The following is a 23,902-nucleotide window of genomic DNA, read 5'->3' as shown; positions in this document are numbered from 1 at the left end:
CACGTTGATATGCAGCGATAGTTCTGTGTGGGGCCATAGGTCTTGGGTTCTGATATTACCGATGATTCCGGTGCCGCTTCTGGTGCCGGCCGTGGACGGAGGGCCGACTCCATCAGGAGGAGCTTCAAACGATAGTCCCGCTCTTAGTCCTGGGTTTGAAACTCCTGAAAATTGGGCACTTATCTGTCTGATGGCCTTCTCCTAGGCACTTGAGACAGGCAACATGCGGATCGCCTGTGGGCATAGGTTTCGCACACCTCTCACATGCCTTAAACCCCTGAGACCAAGGCACGCCACGGTGCCTGAGGAAGCTAGAGTGGGGCGGAAGCCCCCCAAAGTAAGTCCAACTAACTACAAACTACTATATAACGAACTAACAACTAAGAAAAGGGAACCACTAGATAGGCACTTGCGAATGAAAGAGACTGAGCTGCTCCAATGACCATCACTGGCGGTAAGAAGGAACTGAGCAGGCGGCGGGTCGGCAGGGACCTATATACACTGCCATAAAGGCGCCATTCCAGGGGTCTCCACGGCCAACCCAACGGGTATCGCTAGGGGAAAAACCTTCCGACGATCATGCATGCCGCACACACACACACCTATTGGAATGCACATGAGCAACCACTTGAAGAAGAACATATGCTCCTAGTGTAACTCTAAGGCTAAAGCAGCTAATACAGGGGTCTCAAAGTCCCGGCCCGCAGGCCATCTGTGGCCCGAGAACCTCCCCACTGCGGCCCATGGAAACTTTTTAAAAAGTTCTTTCATCCGGCCCTCGTGGCCCGGGGGGGCAGGAGGGAAGCGGGCAGAAGAGATTCACAACATTGCTCCATCCTGATGTCATTCAACTCAGGCAGCTCGGCTCCCTGCAAGCGGTTCCCTATCCCTGCTGTTGCTGGTGAAGCCGCGGAGGAGAGAACAATGCAGCCACGCTGCCGGCTGTCAGCTGCAGACGCCATTTCCCCCCCCCCCAGCTCCCATTGGCTGTGGGAGAGGGACAGAGATACCATCACTAGTCGCTGGGCAAGGTCAGCCATGGAGGCAGCGTCACTAATCGCCGGGCAGAGTCAGCCGGGGCAGCATGAGGCCAAGGGAGTGAGGGAAAAAGATAGGAAACAGGCTGGGAGGTGGCATGAACACAATCTTCAGTGACATTATTGGCCTGCTGGGAGGATTTGAGGACTGGCACTGGCCCTAAGGTAATTTGAGTTTGAGACTCCTGGGCTAATACAATCCGTGGATGCATAAACAGGGAAATCTTGAGTAGGAGTAGAATGGTTATTTTACCTCTATACTTGGCACTGATGTGACTGCTGCTGGAATACTGTTTCCAGTTCTGGTGCCCACAGAAAGAAGGATACTGAAACTGAAGGGGGTTCAGATAAGAACCACAAGAATGATTAACGGATTAGGAAACATGCCTTACAGTAATAGACTCAAGGAACTCAATCTATTTAGCTTAACAAAAAGAAGGTTAAGGAGTGACTTGATCACAGCCTGTAAGTACCTACATGGGTAACAAATAACGGGCTCTTCAATCTAGCAGAGAAAGAGATCAAGCCAATGGCTAGAAATTAAATGGCTATCCCTCCCCTGCAGATTGTGCTAGATTGGGGTTGGATAGCTCAGTGGTTTGAGCATTGGCCTGCTAAATCCAGGGTTGTGAGTTCAATCCTTGAGGGGGCCATTTAGGGATCTGGGGAAAAAATCTGTCTGGGAATTGGTCCTACTTTGAACAGGGGGTTGGACTAGATGACCTCCTGAGGTCCCTTCTAACTCTGGTATTCTGAGAGTCTAAAAATTCAGACAGAAAATAAGGCATGTATTTTTCAACAGTCAGCATAATTAACCATCAGAACAATTTACCAATGGTCATGGTGGATTCTCCATCACTGGCAATTTTTAAATTGAGGTTGGATGTTTTTCTAAAAGATACTAAGAATTTTTTGGGGGGAAGTTTTATGGCCTATGTTATACACAAGGTCAGGCTAGACGAACACAATTCAGTTAATGTTAACAGCGAGTCAACTGGAGAGTGGCTTCTTTTAATTAAGCTTCTTTCAGCACCATCCTGATCTGGTGACATAGTGCAATTTAGTTTCTCAAGTTGTTTCATCATTTCTGTCACGGACTCACCTTCACTATCTAACCAGTAATCAGCACTAACTTGGTCCTTCCTGGTTTTGCATTTCTACAAACAGGCAAACCTTGGGGACCCAGTCAGGGTTATTCCTCCACCCAAAGCACCCTTTGGGCAAGAGCTATGCAGAGGAGACTCCTCCTCCACTGAGACCTATGTGGAACCACCCAGCCCCACAACCATGTAGGTGTGGGGAAGATAGAAGTTCCAAGACAGAGCTGCTGACATCAGGGCCATCCTTAGGATTTATGGGGCACTACGTAGTATTAGTAAACTGGTGCCCCTATACCCGATGGCAGCCTGGGCTCACAGCCCGGGGAGGGAGCGGGGGGGAGGAACACAAGGCAGCAAGGATACCGAGCCACCCGGCCCGCCTCACGGTGGCGGAGAGTCACAGTTCCCCCCAGAGAGCCCTGTACCCACTCCCTCATATAGAATGTGCGGCGCTGGCGCATTCGGCTCTGAATATGGCCCCTGCCTAAGGAGACTGCAGTGCGCACTGGGTGTCCAGGAGCTGACCCGCTCTTACCTGCTGTCATGGGCGGGTGGGTGAAGCTGCCGCTTGGGGAGGCTAGCTCCTCAGCCCACTTCTTCTGCCTGTGGCCCTGCCCATACTCCACTCCAGCTCTGCCTCAGATCCCGCCCCCACTCTGCCCAGGCCCCACCCTCTCCCCACTGTCTCCCTCCTCTCTTCCCTCCCCCTCCCCGCTCACCCCTTTCCAGCCAAATCCCTGAACCCAAATGAACAAAAAAACCACCACACTCTTCTGTAATTTCTTTCTAAAGAAAATGGGGCATGTTTTCCACTGCATGCCAGAAGGTGAAGACTAGATATGCAGAAGGTACTTAATTAAAAGCACTAAATTTAGGAATTAAAAATGTCAGTCACAGGTTTTTTTTTATATACCCTGAAGTTTGTCAGAGATTTATTTACAAAAAACTTTGTCGTAAGGGTGAGTCAGCTGTCTTGCTGAATACAACATTAAATATTATGGAATACATGATGCAGCTCTTCTCTGTTTTACATTTTCTTCATCAGTATTTCTAAGCTGATTTTATATTTTAAATGTACTCTTAAGCCTTCATAATCATTCCAGATTACTACATATTTAACTCACTGAAACAAAGACATTATTTTAAATTAATCAGTAACAGAGGTTTATTGTGTTCATAACAATGTTCATTGCTTTTAGAAAAAGGGAACGCTAATTTACTTTGTGTGATCTCCATAACAATAAACATGTTTATGAAGTTTCACCAACTTTAAAAAAATACGTTTCCAAAGATTTTAGGCATAACAAAGGATTATATATCTTACTAGGTACTGATTTTGCTGGAGGGTTCTCTTAAAACTAGTTCATCAGATAGTCAGAAGTAAAGAAAGGGAAACTCTTTATCCAGCTATCTGGAAGGAAAGGGGTGTTATCCCTTTAAAGGCTCTCTTCAACAGGGGCGGAGAGGGGGTGAAGGGAGAAAGGGATGGACAAAGGACGGGAAGACTTTGGAAGCAAGTTTTTTTTTTCTTTTACAAATATGTATTTTAGAGAAGAATGGTCTTTTGAAGGATTTATTTAAAAAACTGTATGTCTGAAGATCCAAGCATTTAAGGCTAAAGATGATTGTGCATCTAAAAATCTATGCAAGGATTTTTTAGAGATGTGATTTTATAATCTTCACCAACTGTGACGTTATTGACATGAACTGGGACGGTATAGATCATTGTTGCAACCAAGGTCCTGTAGTGGCACCAAATCTTGTATAAAGGGGGGTCAAATAAGGTGTCTAAGACAAGGTTATGGTTTTCTGGTTATGATTATGCTATGTGTATGCATGTATCATTTTTGTATTTAAAGTTATAAGTAGTGGCTCTATACTGTCTGTATTTCAAACTTGTGCTGTGCTTTTGACAATTTGGCATCAGCACTGCCTCGCCTGCTTGATGGCCCATTAAGGACCATCAGCTATACAACTGACCCATTGAGAGAAGACAGATCCACCTTGTGACTCAGTAAGGCATGCAGGGACATGCCTATGGACAGAACTCTTGAGTTTTTTCCGTGTCATGTGCTGGATAGCTTGTTTTGGAACAAAGAAAGCAAAGGCTACATAGCAAGAGACTATAAAAGGCTGCTGCATCTCCTCCATCTTGTCTTCAATCTTGCTTCTTACTTCTGAAGGAACCTTGCTAGAAAATGAAGCTCTGAACAAAGGACTGAATGACCCATCCCAACTGTGGATGTACTCCAGAGACTTGATTTAAACCTGCAGTTTATTCCATCACTGCTACAAGCCTGAACCAAGAACTGTCATTACTGTATGTAATTGATTTCATTTAACCAATTCTAGCTCTCATCTATATTTCTTTCTTTTTATGAATAAACCTTTAGATTCTAAAGGATTGGCAACAGAATGATTTGTGGGTAAGATCTGACTGGTATATTGACCTGGTCTGGGGCTTGGTCCTTTGGGATCGGGAGAACTTTTTTTCTTTTACTGGGGTATTGGTTTTCATAACCATTCATCCCCATAGTGAGTGGCACTGGTGGTGATACTGGGAAACTGGAGTGTCTTAAGGGAATTGCTTGTATGACTTAAGGTTAGCCAGTGGGGTGAGACGGAAGTCCTCTCTGTTTGGCTGGTTTGGTGTGCCTTAGAGGTGAAGAATCACCAGCCTGGGGCTGTGACTGCCCTGTTCTAAGCAATTTGTCCTGAACTGATACTCTCAGTTGTGTCCCGCCAGAGGCAACGTTGTTACACCAACTCACTAATGAAATATTTTTAAAGCAAATTTTAAACTAAGGTTCTGTAGACTAACATGTTCTGAGTAAATATTACAGTGATGCACAACTGTTTGTGTCAGTAAATTCTGAAACTGACAGTATATACTTAGGGGTTGGCAAATGCCTGTTAAATGGCCTCATTACCACTTGAATAGCTCTTTAACAGTTTCAATGTTGTGCTAATAGGTCTGGCAGGCTGGAAGGCTTTTTCACTTTTAAGTTTCAGAGTAGCAGCCGTGTTAAGTTACTAGCTCCCCTCTTGGAGTAAGAGTCACGAGGGAGCAGCAGCCAGCTGTGGGAGCCTGCAGGTAGGGTCAGAACAGGGATAGGAAGAGGCTGGAGGATGGACACTAAGACCCATTGGTGCCCCAAATTTCTATGCAGCCGCGCGTATGCCTAAGGACAGCCCAGGCTGACATGATAGTGGCTACAGCAGGGACTCCTGATGTTATCAGACTGTTTCACAGCTTTACTGAGCAGTCTCTCCCCTCTGCTGATTGCTTCCCCCACATGGTCAATTCACCTCTGCCTCACTCTAGCCTCCTCCCTTCCCATCTCTCTCCCTTATCTCCCCTCTCTTACACCATTTGCCTCTCTGTCTTCAGTGACTCTTCTCCCTCCTTTTCTGTTTCGCTTAAAATCTTCCCTCAAAAGAGTTTAAAAGATATTGTGGCATTACCATGCCGTTTGCCACCTGTCACTCTGCTGATGAGTTCTGCCACTCCCCCCACACCATGTTTGGTTTAGTTAGACTCTACGATCTTTAGGGCAGGGACTGTCTCTTAATCTTTGCCTGTGCAGTGCCCAGCACAATGAGGTCCCAATCTCAGCTGGGCTCTTTAAACATTAATTATGAATTTCCCGCAGTAGTGAATTTAAGCCAGCCCTTCAACGTTATTTTAATTCATTTTTTCATATTTAACTTTTCTGTGTTTTCTTTCATTATAATTTAAGGCCACAAAACCCACTGTAGAGTTCAAAATCTTTACTGGAGCAGGTGGGCCAGTCCTGTAACACAGTGAGAGGAGGCAGAGGCATCTGACACATTGGTCCAGTTAATGCAGAGTCATTTCGCACAAATATTGCCCCTTTCAATCTTGTAACTGTTGGTATCAATGTATTAAGCTACATAAGTAAACCTTTCTATTAAAAGTAACACACACCAGAGTTTCTTACACAGGGGAATGTTTTACTTATTTTAACTTATGAAAAAGAATCCATTTTCCCACAAAACTTGAGACCAATTATTTGCCAGGTTTCAGGCAACCAATAAACCCTCAAAAAAATAAAGGCTAAGTTTGCGGGACTGTAAATCTGGTTCTAAATTCCTGAAGATCACAGATCCCCTATACACTCCTGCAGTTTACTGCTCATCTAGGTGGAAAAATCCCACATTCATGGGGATGGTGCATGCACTCCTAATGCTGCTGAGCAGCATACAACGAACGACTGATATACAGTTAGGTCTTTAATTTCTTTCTGAAATAAGACACTGGGCACCAACACAAATTGTTTTTGGAATGTCTGATAGCTCCTTCAGGAAATGGAGAAAAAGATGCTCTGCATAAGAACCAAAGAGAGCTCTCTAGGTCAACCAAAAATACTGGGTAGTAAATGCTATTAGGAGCATTTTCTGCAAATAAATTAACATGAAAGTCTCCACTGCTTTTGGAGCCAAAATATCTGTAAGCTCTCCCCTCTGACCAGAGCTGATGTATACAACAGCAAACGTGAAGGAGGCTTGGAACTATTTTAAGTCGAAGTTGCAGAAACCATCTGTAACTTGCATCCCAAGCAAAGGGGAAAAAAAACTCATAGGGAAGGGTTGCAGACCAAACATCTCAAACAGATTACTAAGAGAAAGCAGAAAGCCTACAAGGCATGGAAGAAGGGATGGATTAGCAAGGAAAGCTACCTCCTGGAAGTCTGGAATTGTAGGAATAAAGTGGGAACTGCCAAAAGCCAAGCAGAGCTGGATCTTGCAAAGGAAATTAAAACCAATTATAAAAGGTTCTTTCGCCATATAAATAAAAAGAAAACAACAAAAGAAGGGGGAATCCAGCATAAAGATTAAAGATAATCTAGGTATGGCCCAACAGCTAAATGAATACTTTGCCTCAGTTTTCAATAAAGCTAATGGGAATCTTGGGGGGAGCGGCCAGGTGGCTAATGGCCACAAGGAAATGGAAGTCGAAATTACCACATATGAGGTGGAAGCCAAACTCAGACTGCTTAATGGGACCAAATCGGGAGGCCGGGATAATCTCCATCCAAGAATATTAAAGGAACTCGCACATGAAATTGAAAGCCCAGTTGCAAAGATTTTTAACAAATCCATAAACTCAGGATTCATACCTTATGACTAGGTAATTGCAACTATTGTACCTATATTTAAGAAAGGGGGGGGGGGGGGGGAAGTGATCTGGGAAACTACAAGCCCAGTAGTTTGACCTCAGTTGTAGGCAGATTGTTAGGACAAATTCTGAAAGAGAGCATAATTAAAGACAGAGATAAATGGTAATTTGTATAAAATACAACATGGTTTTACAAAAGGTAATAATAATATAATAATATATGGAGATATACCTATCTCATAGAACTGGAAGGGACCCTGAAAAGTCATCAAGTCCAGCCCCTTGCCTTCACTAGCAGGACCAAGTACTGATTTTGCCCCAGATCCCTAAGTGGCCTCCTCAAGGATTGAACTCACGACCCTGGTTTTAAGCAAGCCAATGCTCAAACCACTGAGCTATCCCTCCCCTGCAGATTGTGCTAGACCCAACCTGATCTCTTTCTTTGACATAGGACTTTTAATCTAGACAAAGAAAAAGCAGTAGATCTAAGCTAACTGGATTTCAGTAAAGCATTTGATACAGTTCCATGTGGGTAATTATTAGTTAAATTGGTGAAGATGAGGATTAATACAAGAATCGAAAGGTGGGTAAGAAACTGGTTAAAGGGGAAACTACAACAGGTCATACTGAAAAGTGAACTATCGGGCTGGAGAGAGAGTACAAGTGGTACATCTCAAGGATCAGTCTTGGGACCAACCTTATTTATCATTTTCATTAATGACCTTGACACAAAAAGTGGGAGTGTACTAATAAATTTGGCAGATGACACAAAGTTGGAGGACCGGAATATCATACAAGATTTGGACAACCTTGAAGCTGAAGGAATAGAAATGGGATGAAATTTAATAGTGGAGGGTGCAAGATCATGCATTTAGGGATTAATAACACGAGTTTTTGCTAAAAGCTGAGGACTTATCAGTTGCAAGCGACAGAGCAGGAGAAAGACCTGGATGGACTGGTTAATCACAGGATGACTATGAACCACCAATGTGATGCAGCCATGAAAAAGGCTAACACAATCCTAGGATGCATCAGGTGAGACAGGGAAGTGTCATTGCCATTATACAAGGCACTGGTGAGACCTCATCTGGAAAACTGTGTGCAATTCTGGTCTTCTATGTACAAGAAAGATGAATTCAAACTGGAACAGGTGCAGAGAAGGGCTATTAGGATGATCAGAGGAAAGTAAAACCAACTTTATAAGAGAAGACTTAAGGAGGAAGGCAGAGGGAGATATAATTGCTATCAGAGGGATAACTTAACTTCTCTCTCTCCCTGGTGCTTAAGGCCCAATGATGGCACAAAAACAAAAACAAAGGGATATACACTGCCCATCAACAAGTTTAGGCTTGAAACCAAGGTTTCTAACCATCAGAGGAGTGAAGTTCTGGAACAGCCTTCAAAGAAGAGTAGTGAGGGCAAAAACCTAACCTCTTTCAAGACTGAGTCTGATAAATTTATGTAGAGGATGATACAATGAGGTAGCCTACAATGGCATATGGACCATCTGCCACTGTTATTAACAAATATCTTCAGTAGCCAGAGATGGACACTAGATGGGGAAGGCTCAGAGTTATTACAAAGAATTCTTTCCCAGGAGGTTGGTTGGTGGGTCTCACCCACATGCTCAGGGTCTACCTGATCACCATATTTGGGGTTGAGAAGGAATTCTCCCCCCACCCGCTCCAGGTCAAATTGGCAGTAACCCTGGGGGTTTTTTCACCTTCCTCTGTAGTGTGGGGCACAGGTCACTGGATGATTTGAGTAACCGATGGATTCTCTGTAACTTGAAGTTTTTAAATCAAGATTTGAGGACTTCAGTAACTCAGCCAGAGGTTATGGCCCTATTGCAGGTGTGGATGGATGAGGATCTGTGGCCTGTGATATGCAGGAAATCAGACTAGATGATCATAATGGTCCCTTCTGGCCTTAAAGACTACGAGCAAAGGGAGACAAGGAAGAAGAGCTCGGACTTCACATCCGCAGAGGACGTTACCCAACATTGGGCTGGCCAAGCACACCTCACAAAATGCAGCTGGATTAAGAAGCTTTCAATTAATTTAAAATCACCATTTTATTAGTGATGCCTACAGAATAGCAATACAAATGACAGGGTGTTTTTTAATTTGCTCTAAATTTGTTCTGTTCCAGAACTTCTAAAGTTAATGTAAACCAGCTTCATAAGTGTCTACTATGTTGGGGTATAGCTTCATGGGTTTCACTCCCATGAATGCCAGCGAAACTAGAAGAGTGAGATATTTCCTGTCTGTACAGAACGCACTGGAGATGAAAGCAGAATCCACAAACACTATCCTATCAACAATCAACACTGGCCTAAGCATAACCTGATGCCTAATAAATATATCCCATTGTAACTATTTTTGCTTTCACTGCAACTTTTAACCCAACTGATCACCAAGTGTCAAGCCCAGGCCAGCATTCACGATTTCTGTTCTATACCAAAGAGAAATATCTCCCATGGCTGTTGTGTCTTAGCCTTTCTCCTTGATCGTAACTAATTTGGTTCCAGTTTGTAGTACTCGTCTTTTCATAACAGTTAGTAACCAATAAAGTAACCAATGTTTCATTCTCCATGTTCCAATGACAGCTACCTTGCTGTAGAGGGGAGGTTACACTCTACCCGTCAGTTTCAGAATATGCAGCTGATTCAGTAAGAAGTAGATGTCAGTAGAGCATTCAGATCCTGCCTGAGATAGCCACTCCAAGAGTATTATGAGCTAACCAATGTGGGGGGGGGGAAAGGGAAGTGGGCGAGACATACCGTGATTTGCTTTTCTTTCAAGCAGTATTTTGCTCTCACTGATTTGCACAACAACTCCTGCTACCTTTACCTGAATTTCATCACATTTGATGAGCTTTTCCACCTCTTCCTGATTTAAGAGGATGAACTCTTCATGCTGAACCACCTCTGGGAAGTGTTTCTGGCTGAAGACCTCTGCTGCCTGCATTAGATCAACGCAGTTGTGTGTCTCAGCAAAATCTCGGATGCCCAAACAGTTTGACGGATCCAGCTGGCTTTCCAAGAACTCACAACAAGCCTGCTTCACACCTATGGAAATAAGATGAGTGAGTGAGCTCACGCACTTCTGCTTTGGAAAGTAATTTAGAAAACCAAGCTCTAGTCTATATTGAAATGTAAACCCCAAAGCCTTGCTTAGAGGTAAGCACACACCAAGGGGCATATAGGCAAACATTTCTTCAGGGGCCAGGAAAAAAATAAAGCAACAGACTGTATGTTTAGGCCACTGACTATTTATACATATTAAAAATAACTTGACAGATATAGGAGAGACTCAAAAGGAAGCCTTACACAGCTTGGGAATCTATAAGACCTGAGAGTGGGAGATGCCCTGGGACGCTTATTTGTTTTATCACCATATCTCCACGAGGTTCAAACTTTCTTATCAGTGAGAACAGAGTACACGCAGCAGCACATTTGACAGACAGCTATTATGCAATTTCAAGACAAAAAGACTTGGGTCTGGAAACAGCCCAGCAGCCTTCTGCATTCTGCCTTCTGCAATCTTTCCTTTACTTACAAAGACATTCCAGAGCTCTAAACAGCATCAACTGCATGGTTAATTGGTTTGCAGTTACCTTTCAGCTGAAGCAGACATGCTGCTGGGAGCAATTCCTGGACATTTTCTACTGTCACATGAACCGTTTCTGTATACACAAAGTCCAGAAGGATTTCCATAGTAGAGGCTGTCAACCCTTGGATATCCACATATGGTTTATCTTTTTCTGAAAGCTACAAATTAAAAGCAAGGGAGATAATGGTTTATTTTCCAGAGGTCAGACCAAAAACCCAATGATGGCTCTTAAAAGTTGTCCTTTCAGAGTACTCTGCCTTTTCAGTGCATGTAAAAAGGGAAAAGATAAAAATGAAGGAATTCCCTTGGAGAATTCAGCGTGTGTGCGTGCACACACACACACGTGTGTAGAGGAGACAGTATTTCTTGTGTGTAGAAGGATGCCTCAGGAAAACTGTATTTTGGAAGAAGCCAGATGAGATTTGACACAACAGAAGCTTAATGGGTGGTATTTAACCTAAGATGAATGGCAGACTCACTATCACCACCTGGTATAGGCGCAGACTCCGTGGGTGCTCCAGGGCTCAAGCACCCATGGAAAAAAATAGGGGAGTGCTCAGCACCCACTATCCACAGTGGTTTCACCATGGTGCTGGCCGCCTGATCAACTATTTGGTGAGCACTCAGGGGAGGGGGCAGAGAGGAGGGACCAGTGGGTGGGCAGGCGGGGGGGTGGGCTTTGGGGGCAGAGAGGAGGGAGCAGCGAGCAGGCAGGGGGCCTTAGGGGAGGGGCAGAAAGAGGTGGAGCGAGGGCAGTGCCTTGGGAGAAGAGGCCAAGCGAGAGTGGGGCCTTGGGGTGGAGCACCCACCGGGAAAAATAAAAGTCAGCATCTGTGCCATTTGATATGCAGAAGTGAGGAGGGAAGGAGAGTTCCCCCCAACTCTTCACCTTGGACTGGCTACCTGACACATTATAGGTTGTGTGGAGCAGCCATCTCACGCCTGTCTTTATAATCACACCACAAAAAATTCCATTAAGCCAGAGTTAAGATTGAAGGGACAAATCAGTAATTTAAGGATAAAAATCCTTACAAGAACTTCGTCGTTCTATTAAAAAGCCAGGAATTTCAGAGCCAAGGTTAAATTTACATGAAAAACATAAAAATAGAGAAATGCACAGTTAAGGTACCCAATCAATCTTAACTCTGGCCCACTTTGCAATGCCAACCTTCCATCTTCCTTTTGTTATTTTGTAAGATGTGCTATTTTGGATCAAATACTTTTTCTAAGGGCTTTAAAGGATTCATCAAATATAGACATATTAAATTCCAAGAAGCCACAGTACTTATATATGTGCAGGTGAAATACACCTTTATCCCAATATAACACTGTCCTCAGGATCCAAAAAAATCTTACCACGTTATAGGTGAAACCGCGTTATATTGAACTTGCTTTGATCCGCCAGAGCGCGCAGCCCCTCCCCTCCCAGCACTGCTTTACCGCATTATATCCGAATTCGTGTTATATCGGGGTAGAGGTGTACTGAAATTGTGCTTCACAGACATCAATTTATAATTGATTTCAGGTCTCTATTGTAAACCTGCTGACTGTTTCTAATGACTCTTGGATAATTGGCTAGCATACAGAACCACAAAGTCTGCTCCTGCAAGCTGTTGAGGATCTCCTGTCAGTATGCACAGGCCTTTAATGAGGTCTTCAGGATGTGACTTATGAAGTAGATTTTTCCCCCCTGAAGCCTGTATATGGCTAAAGGTGGCAGGGTCAGCACTAGACGAGTATGATTCAGAGAAAAGCACTTGAGCTTCTCTTGTAAAAGATGAGATTAAACGGTTATGGATAAGGATTCAATGAGGAAGGATTGTTGCTTGGCCACGGAACTGCCAGAGTTGAAGAAGAAAATAATAATCCAGTAATGGAGGAAATCAGTGCAGTCCTGGGCCTTCCTATGAAGGTTCAGGCAACACAGGAGTGGAGGAAACAGACTGAGCCAGTGCCGTGGGTTACTGGGATGCACTTTACAATAGAAGAGAGGGGAACAGGAGTCAAAGGTGATGGAGAAAGCAGAATGAGGGTGCAAAAGAAAGAAAGAGTGTAAGAAGACAACAGCCTGAGGATTGCAGAGAAGTGGGATGTAGAAGGTGAGTGGACCATATACAATGAGACTCAGTGGAAATCTGAGAGAGAGGATTCATAAAACTTAAGGCCAGATGGAACCACTAAAATCATTTACTCTGACCTCCTGCAGAGGCCAGGCCAGAGAACTTCACCCAGTGATTCCCACATCATAGAATATCAGGGTTGGAAGGGACCTTAGGAGGTCATCTAGTCCAATCCCCCGCTCAAAGCAGGACCAACACCAACTAAATCATCCCAGCCAGGGCTTTGTAAGCCGGGCCTTAAAAACCTCTAAGGAGGGAGATTCCACCACCTCCCTAGGTAACGCATTCCAGTGCTTCACCACCCTCCTAGTGAAATAGTGTTTCCTAATAGCCAACCTAGACCTCCCTCACTGCAACTTGAGACCATTGCTTCTTGTTCTGTCATCTGTCACCACTGAGAACAACCTAGCTCCATCCCCTTCAAGTAGTTGAAGGCTGCTATCAAATCCCCCCTCACTCTTCTCTTCTGCAGACTAAATAACCCCAGTTCCCTCAGCCTCTCCTCGTAAGTCATGTGCCCCAGCCCCCTAATCATTTTCGTTGCCCTCCGCTGGACTCTCTCCAATTTGTCCACATCCCTTCTGTAGTGGGGGGACCAAAACTGGGCACAATACTCCAGGTGTGGCCTCATCAGTGCCGAATAGAAGGGAATAATCACTTCCCTCAATCTGCTGGCAATGCTCCTACTAATACAGCCCAATATGCCGTTGGTCTTCTTGGCAACAAGGGCACACTGCTGACTCATATCCAGCTTCTCGTCCACTGTAATTCCCAGGTCCTTCTATGCAGAACTGCTGCTTAGCCAGTCGGTCCCCAGCCTGTAGCGGTGCATGGAATTCTTCCTTCCTAAGTGCAGGACTTCAAGCCCATAACTTCTGGTGAGTTACAGCATGTCTTTTAGAAACAGACATCCATTCCTGATTTAAAGATTCCAAGAGATGGAGAATCCAGCATGTCCCTAGGTAAGTTAGCTACACTATTAAAAATGTTTTCAGATAATGAGTCCCCATTTAGTTACTTTTTGAGATCTGTCAAATGGATTATAAATTAGCCAACTAACATCTTACTGTGCATTTTTTTCCAATAATGCTTTTACTTTCTGCCTTATCAATTGTCTGCACTGCATAACTGCTAATTTACTACTATCAAATCACTGCTATCAACTTTCTCTTTTTCCATTTGATAAAACTGCTGCTTTCACGTCCCTTCTTTACCAGGACAGATTTTTCTGACTGAAGCCGCCTTTGGATACAGAGAAATCAAGAAGGAACAGTTTTTTAGTGAAAACAAAATCAGATGAGTGGCCATTTTGGTAAGTGAGCAAGCTATATCATGGTTTAAAATCATAAGACAGGAGGACAAGAAGTCAGGTGTGTGTGGGGGGGGGGGGGGGGGGGGGATCAATGTGGGGATTGAGGTCACCAAGGATGAGGGTGGGAAACTGAAAAGAGTGGAAGAGGGAAAGCCAAACATGAAAATCTGAAGATGGTGCTGAGGGAGTGTTGGGGCAGCAGGTGACAGCTGTTTGGATAGAGAAGAGAGAGTATAGTCAGAGGGAATGTTGCTCAAAAAAACAGCCATTCCCCCTCTGCTCTTGAGGAGAGTGCAGGAATGGTGCTGCACTTGGGCCAACGCTTTGGAGAATCAAAGCACACACCCCTCTCCCCAGTGAACTAGACAGAGTTGTCAACCACGCAAAAGGCCAATTTTTAGTCTTTTTGGGGGCTGAGGAACAGAATAAGGACTGAAGGATGTCCCTGAAGAGCCCCACCCAAAGCTCATGAAAAGGAGGAAGGAGTGACTCTCCCATCTTGTGACCTCACTGTCCCCAAGCGCTATACTTTCCCTATACCTCTCCAACTTCTGTAAACATCCTGAAATATGCAGGAAGTAAATATCTTAGCAGGTCTGCTGAGGATGGTATAGGTACAGGAAGCAAAGGAGGAGACAGGATCTGAAGGGGGACTAGGGATGCCAGGAAAGTGACCCAAGGGGCAAAGTCTGCTCCCCACACTCATTTTCCTGGGCTTCACACAGTGCATACAGGTGTCCTGAGGAACAAAGAACCCATCCCTGCTCAGCTACCTCCTCTGCCTTCTGGGCTGGCACATGAAGCTCCTATTTAAATTCTTAGCTTTTTACATACCTAAGCTTTGGACCTGGACATCAACTTTTAAACTAGAGGAGACCAGAAAATTAAGCATGTGTGCTCTCTGTCTCATCTTTTCTTGAAACTAAGTGCCAAAACACACAAATGTTTCAGATTCTGAAGAGCTCCTGTATTTAGAATAGTTAGGAAACACCCTTGGCCCAAACCACTTTAAAACTGGTAGAAAAATTCTTCCTTGGCCCCAAACCAAATCTACCAATTTTGAAGCCTCTGCTTGTGGACTGGGAAGTAGGGCAGCTGGGGAAAGCTGGGCTCTGAGATACTCACTAGCAACTTTAATCATGAGAAGGTAGCAATAGCTACTATTTCGTAACACACTGGCAGTAATTCAATGCCCAGATATCAAGAACAGCACCTACAATCTGCATGAACTATACCGCCTGTCTATGTGGTTATCAGGTGGGATTTTTATTCAAGGACATCCAAACTCTGCTTCATTTTGGCTCTTTCAATACCACAAAAACATTTAGCTTGCTTGTAAATGACCTTCCATAAGAGAGATTATAAGCCACTGCATCACCGCGATTCCTTCTGCCTCAATGCCCTGTTGAATGAAGACCCTTAAAACATTCAGTGTGAGAAGCTGACCTTGCTTTATAAATCTGTATATTTTGGAATCATTTATTTCTTGAGAATGTTCTGCCTTAGCGTCCATTCACCAGCCCAGGCAGCAAACAGTGCTATGAAATCAGAGTGCATGCATCTAGGATGAAAGTCTCATCTCCGTTAATCAATCTATGGGTAGTCTGAAGTTAGACTGGGTATCTGAGGGGACCCTACCATCATTTTTCCATTATCACCATTTAAAATGACCAAGAACGAATCTAATAATACTGAACACATTATACTGAACACATACTGGATTCAGTTATTGTCTACACACAAGAGCACAGCAAATGATATTCAGACAATTGCTAAGAGAATGGAATGAGATTTGGTAAGTTTCTCTTTAGTATAAATGTAGTGCTGTTAAATGACCTAATGTAGCTCTACATCTTGGAAATATTTAAGATCATTTACCTCATATTTACTATCAAGTGCATTTGCTTAGTTCTGCTCATCCAGCACCAATTAGGGTGACAAGGGACCAGGATTAGAATTTTTACTATCCTAATTCAGGCAATAAACCAAAAACCCACGCTTTCCTGAATGCATTAGGAAGGTCCAGGAAAGCACATCTCAATATGGTTTAGTGCTATTAGAAAAGGTTCACGGAGTTATAAGCCTTTAGCAACATCAATGGTTTGGGCCTAGGATACCTAAAAGATCACTTAAAGCTCCTAGACTAGGACTGCAGGCAGCTCCATTTCTCAGGCACAATGCTGCTGTCCCCCAGGGGTATTGCTCGTCCTGTGCAGGAGACAGGGCTTTCTTAGGGCAAGCCCAAGATCATCGAACCACAAGCATCACCACCTTCTGCTCTGACTGCAAGGCTTTCTTCCACCTTGCTTTTGCTGATATAGACACACAGGACACATTAAATGATTAAAAAAACCCAAACAAAAAACTACAATTTCATCTTGGAGAGAAAAAAGAAACATGACAAATGCTAGTCCTGTGGCTTAATGCACTATTGGAAAGTGCTCATACTACAGTGATGATGCCCATATAAAAATCTGAACAGACTCAAAAGTAATTTATTTTCAAAATGAGAAGGATGTTTCTATGTGTTGTTTATACCAGACAAAACAGTTTCTAGAGAGGACTTTTGCTAATCATTGAAACCATCCGGGCTTTTCAGGATCGGAGCCAGTGATCAGCTCTTAGAGCATCCTTGGATGTTGCGATAGACTCCTCAGAGACAGAAGTCCCAGTGCAAAACCAGGAAGTAGAGGTACATACATGCTGAAACCGCCCCTCAGTTTTCACAATGAGGAACAACTTTGAAGTTAAAACTGAAGGGTTGTTTTAGCTTCCCCACTCCACTCAGCACAGAGGCAGCGAAAAAGTGCTGTCAACAGCCAGGGATTCAACAGTTGATCAGTGGCTTCTCCTCCTGTAAAGCAGAAAGGGAGAAAAATTAACATAAAAACAGGGATTTAAAATGTTTAAAGTAAATATTAAAGTCAGGGAGAAGAAGGAAACTAGACAGAAGCATGGCCTGTGATTCTATTTGGATATTAGAGACAAAGGTGGGTGAGGAAGTATCTTTTATTGGACCAAATTCTGTCGGCGAAAGGAAATAAGCTTTCAAGCTTACACAGAGCTCTTCTTCAGGTCTGGAAAAGGTACTCAGAGTGCCACAGCTTAATACAAGATGGAACATATTGTTAAGGAAAGGAGTTAACATGTTGCAAGAGACCATTCAAGGTGAAGTGAACAGTTAACATCTCGCAGTGGTAGGACAAAAGAGGGTTAGTGGATTACAGATTGGATTTATAGCTCATTACAACAATGTCTTTATTGAGTTCATGATTTTTACTATCTAACAAAATTATGAATGTAAGCTCCCAGGCTCATCTTTTGAAGATGTTGTGCAGGTTTCTTCTGAGAGGTCAGGTATGGAATGATCATTTTGTGAAGTGTCCACCCACGAGTAATATGGTGTTTTTGACAGGTTTCAGAGTAGCAGCCGTGTTAGTCTGTATCCGCAAAAAGAACAGGAGTACTTGTGGCACCTTAGAGACTAACAAATTTATTAGAGCATAAGCTTTCGTGGGCTACGAAAGCTTATGCTCTAATAAATTTGTTAGTCTCTAAGGTGCCACAAGTACTCCTGTTCTTTTTGATGGTGTTTTTGTATTCTCATTTTTCTGTGGCCAGGTCTACACTACAAATTTATATTGGTATAACTATGAAAAATCCACACCCCATGAGCAACGTAGTTATACTGACTTAACCCCTGATGTAGGCAGCGCTATGTCGGCAGGAGAGTTTCCCCCATCAACATAGTTCCGCCTCGCAGAGGTGGATTAACTACACCGATGGGAGCAGCTCTCCTGTCAGTATAGAAATGTCTCCACTTAACTGCTACAGCGGCGCAACTGCACCGATGCAGCATTTTAAGCGTAGACCTGCCCTGTAAGAGTTCATTGGAGAGTTTGATTGTTTTGTTTCACCCACATAGTTATTGGGGTATGTCTTCACAGTAATTAGACACTTGCAGCTGGCCCGTACCAGCTGACTTGGGCTCGTGGGCCTCAGGCTAAGGTGCTGTTTAACTACAGTGTAGATGGTCCAGCATGGGTTTCAGCCCAAGCTCTGGGACCCTCCCACCTTACAAGGTTCTAGAGGCCGGGCTCCAGCCTAAACATTTACACTGCAATTAAACAGCCCCTTAGCCCAAGGCCCATGAGCTCAAATCAGCTGGCACAGGCCAGCCGTGGGTTTTTAACTGCAGTGTAGACATACCCTTAATATGCTGGATGAGGTATACCACATGTTGTGATAGGCATGTGTAGGACCCATGGATCTTGAAAGGTGTGTTGTGGGGGTCATGGAGAAATGGTTTCAGCCTAGTTCCTAATGCACACTAATCACTGCTGCCATTGGCCCTTATTGGCAGTCTCAGCAGAGGTCCCAAGGACTGACTGTGCTACTGCTAGGTGTGCTTCCTCTGATAAGGGCTAAATTTCACTGAGAGGGAGTTAGTGGCTGGTGTATGCGGAAGTTTGTATTGCTTGCTGCCCATGTTGTGACTACTGTTGGATAGAGAGCTTCATTCTCCAGAAAAGCGAATCCTGCATATTTACCAGCAATAAGTTCACTCCAGTTTTTTTAAAATCACATATTCATCTACACAAACACTGCATAAAAGCCAGCCAAGGTTGCTGAAGAACAACAATGCAAAATTGAAAATCGTGAAAATGAGGAAACATAAGGTAAAGGCATATATCTATTTACATCTTTTGCTAAGATCTGGGGAGAAACGGTATCTCCAGAAAGGGCTACTGGCATTGTAGGGAGACAGAATCTCAGTTTGCTTCAGCAGGCCTCATCTGGAGTACTGTGTCCAGTTTTGGGCCCCACACTACAAGAAGGATGTGGAAATATTGGAAAGAGTCCAGCGGAGGGCAACAAAAATGATTAGGGGTCTGGAGCACATGACTTATGAGGAGAGGCTGAGGGAACTGGGATTGTTTAGTCTCCAGAAGAGAAGAATGAGGGGGGATTTGATAGCTGCTTTCAACGAAGGGAGGTTCCAAAGAGGATGGAGCTCGGCTGTTCTCAGTGGTGGCAGATGACAGAACAAGGAGCAATGGTCTCAAGTTGCAGTGGGGGAGGTCTAGGTTGGGTATTAGGAAACACTATTTCACTAGGAGGGTGGTGAAGCACTGGAATGCGTTACCTAAGGAGGTGGTGGAATCTCCTTCCTTGGAGGTTTTTAAGGCCCGGCTTGACAAAGCCCTGGCTGGGATGATTTAGTTGGGAATTGGTCCTGTTTTGAGCAGGGGGTTGGACTAGATGACCTCCTGAGGTCCCTTCCAACCCTGATATTCTATGATTCTATGTTCTGTCCATACCAACTCGGAGGCTACTAGAAAGGCTTCTCTTCTCTGGTAAGAACAAACAACAGAAATGCATCTTTTACAAACTCAGTTCCACAATCCCTTACTGCCCCCTTCATGTTTTTTTTCTATTTGCTACAGCATTAAGTTTGAATCAAAGCCACAGACAGCACCTCCTATTTAACAACCTGAACCAGTGAACTGCAGCTCAGCCAAACATTATTACCTTTCCGCATTTTGCAAAGAAAGAATGTGCAATCAGTGTAAACATTATCAAATATTATGAAGAAGAGCCTGGTCCAGTGGATAGGGCACTAGACCTGGAGCTCAGGGCTATGGTTCTGCCACTAACCTGTTGTATGACCTTGAGCCAATCCCCTCTCTTGTCTGTACCTCTCCCCTCCCAACCATGTCTCAGTCTTGTCTATGACAGGCTGTAAGCTCTTAGGGACAAGAACTGTCTCTGGCTGCACTCAGGACAAGGGGGCCTAAGCGCTACCATGGCAGTGCACCGGGGAATGCTCTCAACAAAAGCTTTGAGCCCTCAGGAGTTTGACAAAAACCCAACGCAGCCATCCTGGGGCTCGGCACGAGAGCGCGCTGGCCAAGACACCTGCCAGCGCTGGGCGCAGCGAGCGGCTCCCGCCCTACCTCGCTAGTGAACATGGCGCAGAAGTAGTCGCTGCAGGCCGCCAGCACAATGCGGTGCGCGGCGAAGTCTTTCTGCTCCACGCGCAGAGTCACGTCGCAGAGCGTGCTGCTCTTCCGCAGGCCGTTCATGGCGTTCAGGATGGACTTGGCGTGGGAGTTGGTCATGATGTCCTTGGGGGCCATGGCGGCGCGGGAGGGGCGCAGCTCCCGGGCGCCTGGCCGGGGCTCTCCCAGCACTGGGGGCGCCCGGGAGAGTCACGGCGGCCCCCGGGCCGGGCGGCTCGGCTGAGGGGACCCCTGCGCGCGGAGGCTGGAGCGGGGCCCGATCCCGCTAGACGGAACAACTGGGGGGGGCCGGGGGGGGGGGGGGGAGCAGCGCACCCGAAGCTGCTCGGCAGGGCCCGGCCGCCTCCGCCGCGCCAACCGCCAGCTCTAGGCTCCGCCGCGCGGCACCACCAGACGCACGCTGGTGACGTAACCCCGCGCAGACCCCGCCCTTCGTTACCCAGCAACGGAACCCTCTCCTGTTGCCCAGCAACAGACCCCTGTACCCGAGCCCTGGAGGTTGTGTGCGCCCGCCCACCTCCCAGGATTTCCAATAAGGCCTCTGCTCCGCACCGCGTTGCGTGGGATCGTTCGGACCCGGGAGCAAGAGTCTTGCAAGAGCTGCGGGGCGTGCGTGGGGTGGGGGTAAAATGACCAGGCTCTGCACACTGGCCAATCCACGGGAGGGAGCACGTTTGTAGCAGGAAACCAGCTTACTTTGTAAGCTGTGGGTCACTGAGCGGGGCCCGAACCCCACTATGTTGTCAGCTGCAGTGTTACTACATGGGATGCAAATCCTTTTACACTGTACACTGCACCGATACCGTGCATGGTGCAATTACACTATAAGGTGTAGTGTTATCCTATGCAATGCAATCGCGTCACACACTGTGCAGGCCATTACATTATATACTGCAGTTACCCTGATGCTACCCTGTACAAATCATGTTACATTGTAAGCTGAAGTATTACCCCCATGTGGTGCAAACACTGTCAACTGTAGTGTTACCATCCTCTCCCATGTGGTGCATACCCTGTTAACACTATAAGGTGTGGTGTTACACCCCATGTGGTGCAAACCCTGTTACATTCAGGAGTGGCGCCAGGGTTTTTGGCGCCCTAGGCGGGGGTGCTTCCGCGTTCCCAGTCGTCGTCGGCAATTCTGCGGCGGGGGGGGTCCTTCCCAGGAAGTTCCCCTGGGATGAGGCCTGCTGGCAGGGCAGTGTGTCTGAGCAGTATGCCCTGCTACTGCCTTGCAGATAGAGGATTCCATTGAATAATTTACATAAAATGATTGGGCAACAGGAAGCTGGTCCTTATTCTCCATTGCACTAGATATACACATAAACCAAGCTCTGTTTCCTAGGAGACTTTGCAGAAGGAAGATCATCTTTCCATGCTAATACCCAGAGCAAATGTTCATGGAAATCCATCCAGAAAATATACCATAGAGGAGCAGGAGTTCCTCTTTCACAGGAATAATTGCCAGGAACTATTGGGAGCTCTTTAAAGTTGTGGGAATTGAGGGAGGCCCTCCTGACACCGTTGTCAGTGTGCCCCCAACTATGTCACCATACAGAGCTGCCTGCTGGGGAGTGGGTGATAGCGGGGTAATACCCGTATAGAGCCCCCTGCTGGGGAAGGAGATAGTAACAGAGTAACACATGCACAAATTCCTTTGCTGTGGGGTGGGGGGAAGGGGGATGGTAACAAAGTAACACCTGCACAGATCCCCCTGCTGCGAGGGGGGGGGGGGGAGGGGAAGGGGAATGGTAGCAGAGTAACACCTGCACAGAGCCCTCTATCAGGAAGGGGATGGTAACCATAGAATCACAGAATCATAGAAGATTAGGGTTGGAAGAGACCTCAGGAGGTCATCTAGTCCAACCCCCTGCTCAAAGCAGAAACAATCCCAACTAAATCATCCCAGCCAGGGCTTTGTCAAGCCGTGCCTTAAAAACGTCTAAGGATGGAGATTCCACTACTTCCCTAGGTAACCCATTCCAGTGCTTCACCACCCTCCTAGTGAAATAGTTTTTCCTAATATCCAACCTAGACCTCCCCCACTGCAACTTGAGACCATTGCTCCTTGTTCTGTCATCTGTCACCACTGAGAACAACCTAGCTCCATCCTCTTTGGAACCCCCCTTCAGGTAGTTGAAGGCTGCTATCAAATCCCGCCTCACTCTTCTTTTCTGCAGACTAAATAAGCCCAGTTCCCTCAGCCTTTCCTCATAAGTCATGTGCCCCAGCCCCCTAATCATTTTCGTTGCCCTCTGCTGGACTCTCTCCAATTTGTCCACATCCTTTCTGTAGTGGTAGGCCCAAAACTGGACACAGTACTCCAGATATGGCCTCAACAGTGCCGAATAGAGTGGAATAGTCACTTCCCTCGATCTGCTGGCAATGCTCCTAATAATGCAGCCAATATGCCGTTAGCCTTTTTGGCAACAAGGGCACACTGTTGACTCATATCCAGTTTCTCGTCCATTGTAATCTCCAGGTCCTTTTCTGCAGAATTGCCGCGTAGCCAGTTGGTCCCCAGCCTGTAGCAGTGCATGGTATTCTTCCATCTTAAGTGCAGGACTCCGCACTTGTCCTTCTTGAACCTCCTCAGATTTCTTTGGCCCAATCCTTCAATTTGTCTATGTCATCCTGGACCCTATCCCTACCCTCCAGAATATCTACCTCTCCCCCCCAGCTTAGTGTCATTTGTGAACTTGCTGAAAGTGCAATCCATCTCATCATCCAGATCATCAATGAAGATGTTGAACAAACCTGACCCCTGGGGCACTCCGCTTGATACGGGCTGCCAACTAGACATGGAGCCATTGATCACTACCCGTTGAGCCCAACAATCTAGCCAGCTTTCTATCCACCTTATAGTCCATTCATCCAATCCGTCCTTTTTTAACTTGCTGGCAAGAATACTGTGGGAGACCGTATCAAAAGCTTTGCTAAAGTCAAGATATATCACTTCCACTGCTTTCCCCTCATCCACAGAGCCAGTTATCTCATCATAGAAGGCATTCAGGTTGGTCAGGCATGACTTGACCTTGGTGAATCCATGGTGACTGTTCCTGATCACCTTCCTCTCCTCCAAGTGCTTCAAAATGGATTCCTTGAGGACCTGCTCCATGATTTTTCTGGGGACTGAGGTGAGGCTGACTGGTCTGTAGTTTCCCAGATTCTCCTTCTTCCCTCTTTTAAAGATGGGCACTACATTAGCCTTTTTCCTAATGTCTGGGACCTCCCCCGATTGCCATGAGTTTTTAAAGATAATGGCCAATGGCTCTGCAATCACATCAGCCAACTCCCTCAGCACCCTAGGATGCATTGCATCCACCCCCATGGACTTGTGCATGTCCAGCTTTTCTAAATAGTCCTTAACCTGTTTTTTCACCACTGAGGGCTGCTCACCTCCTCCCCATACTGTGCTGCCAGGCAGTCTGTGAAGACCGAGACAAAAAAAAGCATTGAGTACTTCAGCTTTTTTCACATCATCTATCACTAGATTGCCTCCCCCATTCATTAAGGGTCCCACACTTCCCCTGACCTTTTTCTTGTTGCTAACATA

General features: G+C 45.6%; 1 protein-coding gene across 2 annotated transcripts in view; it reads right to left on the bottom strand.

The window, feature by feature from the left end:
- The window catches only part of KLHL12 (kelch like family member 12), an 88,088-nt gene extending 67,514 nt beyond the window's left edge, over window positions 1-20,574 (bottom strand). For both annotated transcript variants that reach the window (XM_026655099.2, XM_024192823.3), the window contains exons 1-3: window positions 20,281-20,574; window positions 10,896-11,049; window positions 10,130-10,347 (exon numbers count right to left, since the gene is read on the bottom strand). In XM_026655099.2, coding sequence (XP_026510884.1) covers window positions 10,130-10,347; window positions 10,896-11,049; window positions 20,281-20,463 — 555 coding nt within the window. In that variant the 5' untranslated portion in view covers window positions 20,464-20,574. The remainder of the gene's footprint in view (window positions 1-10,129; window positions 10,348-10,895; window positions 11,050-20,280) is intronic.
- Window positions 20,575-23,902: the final 3,328 nt, after the last annotated feature.

Source organism: Terrapene carolina, unplaced genomic scaffold, assembly GCF_002925995.2.
Source record: "Terrapene carolina triunguis isolate 2854851 unplaced genomic scaffold, T_m_triunguis-2.0 Scaffold195, whole genome shotgun sequence".
Taxonomy (NCBI): Eukaryota; Metazoa; Chordata; order Testudines; family Emydidae; genus Terrapene; species Terrapene triunguis.
This window is presented reverse-complemented; position numbering and strand designations above follow the sequence as displayed.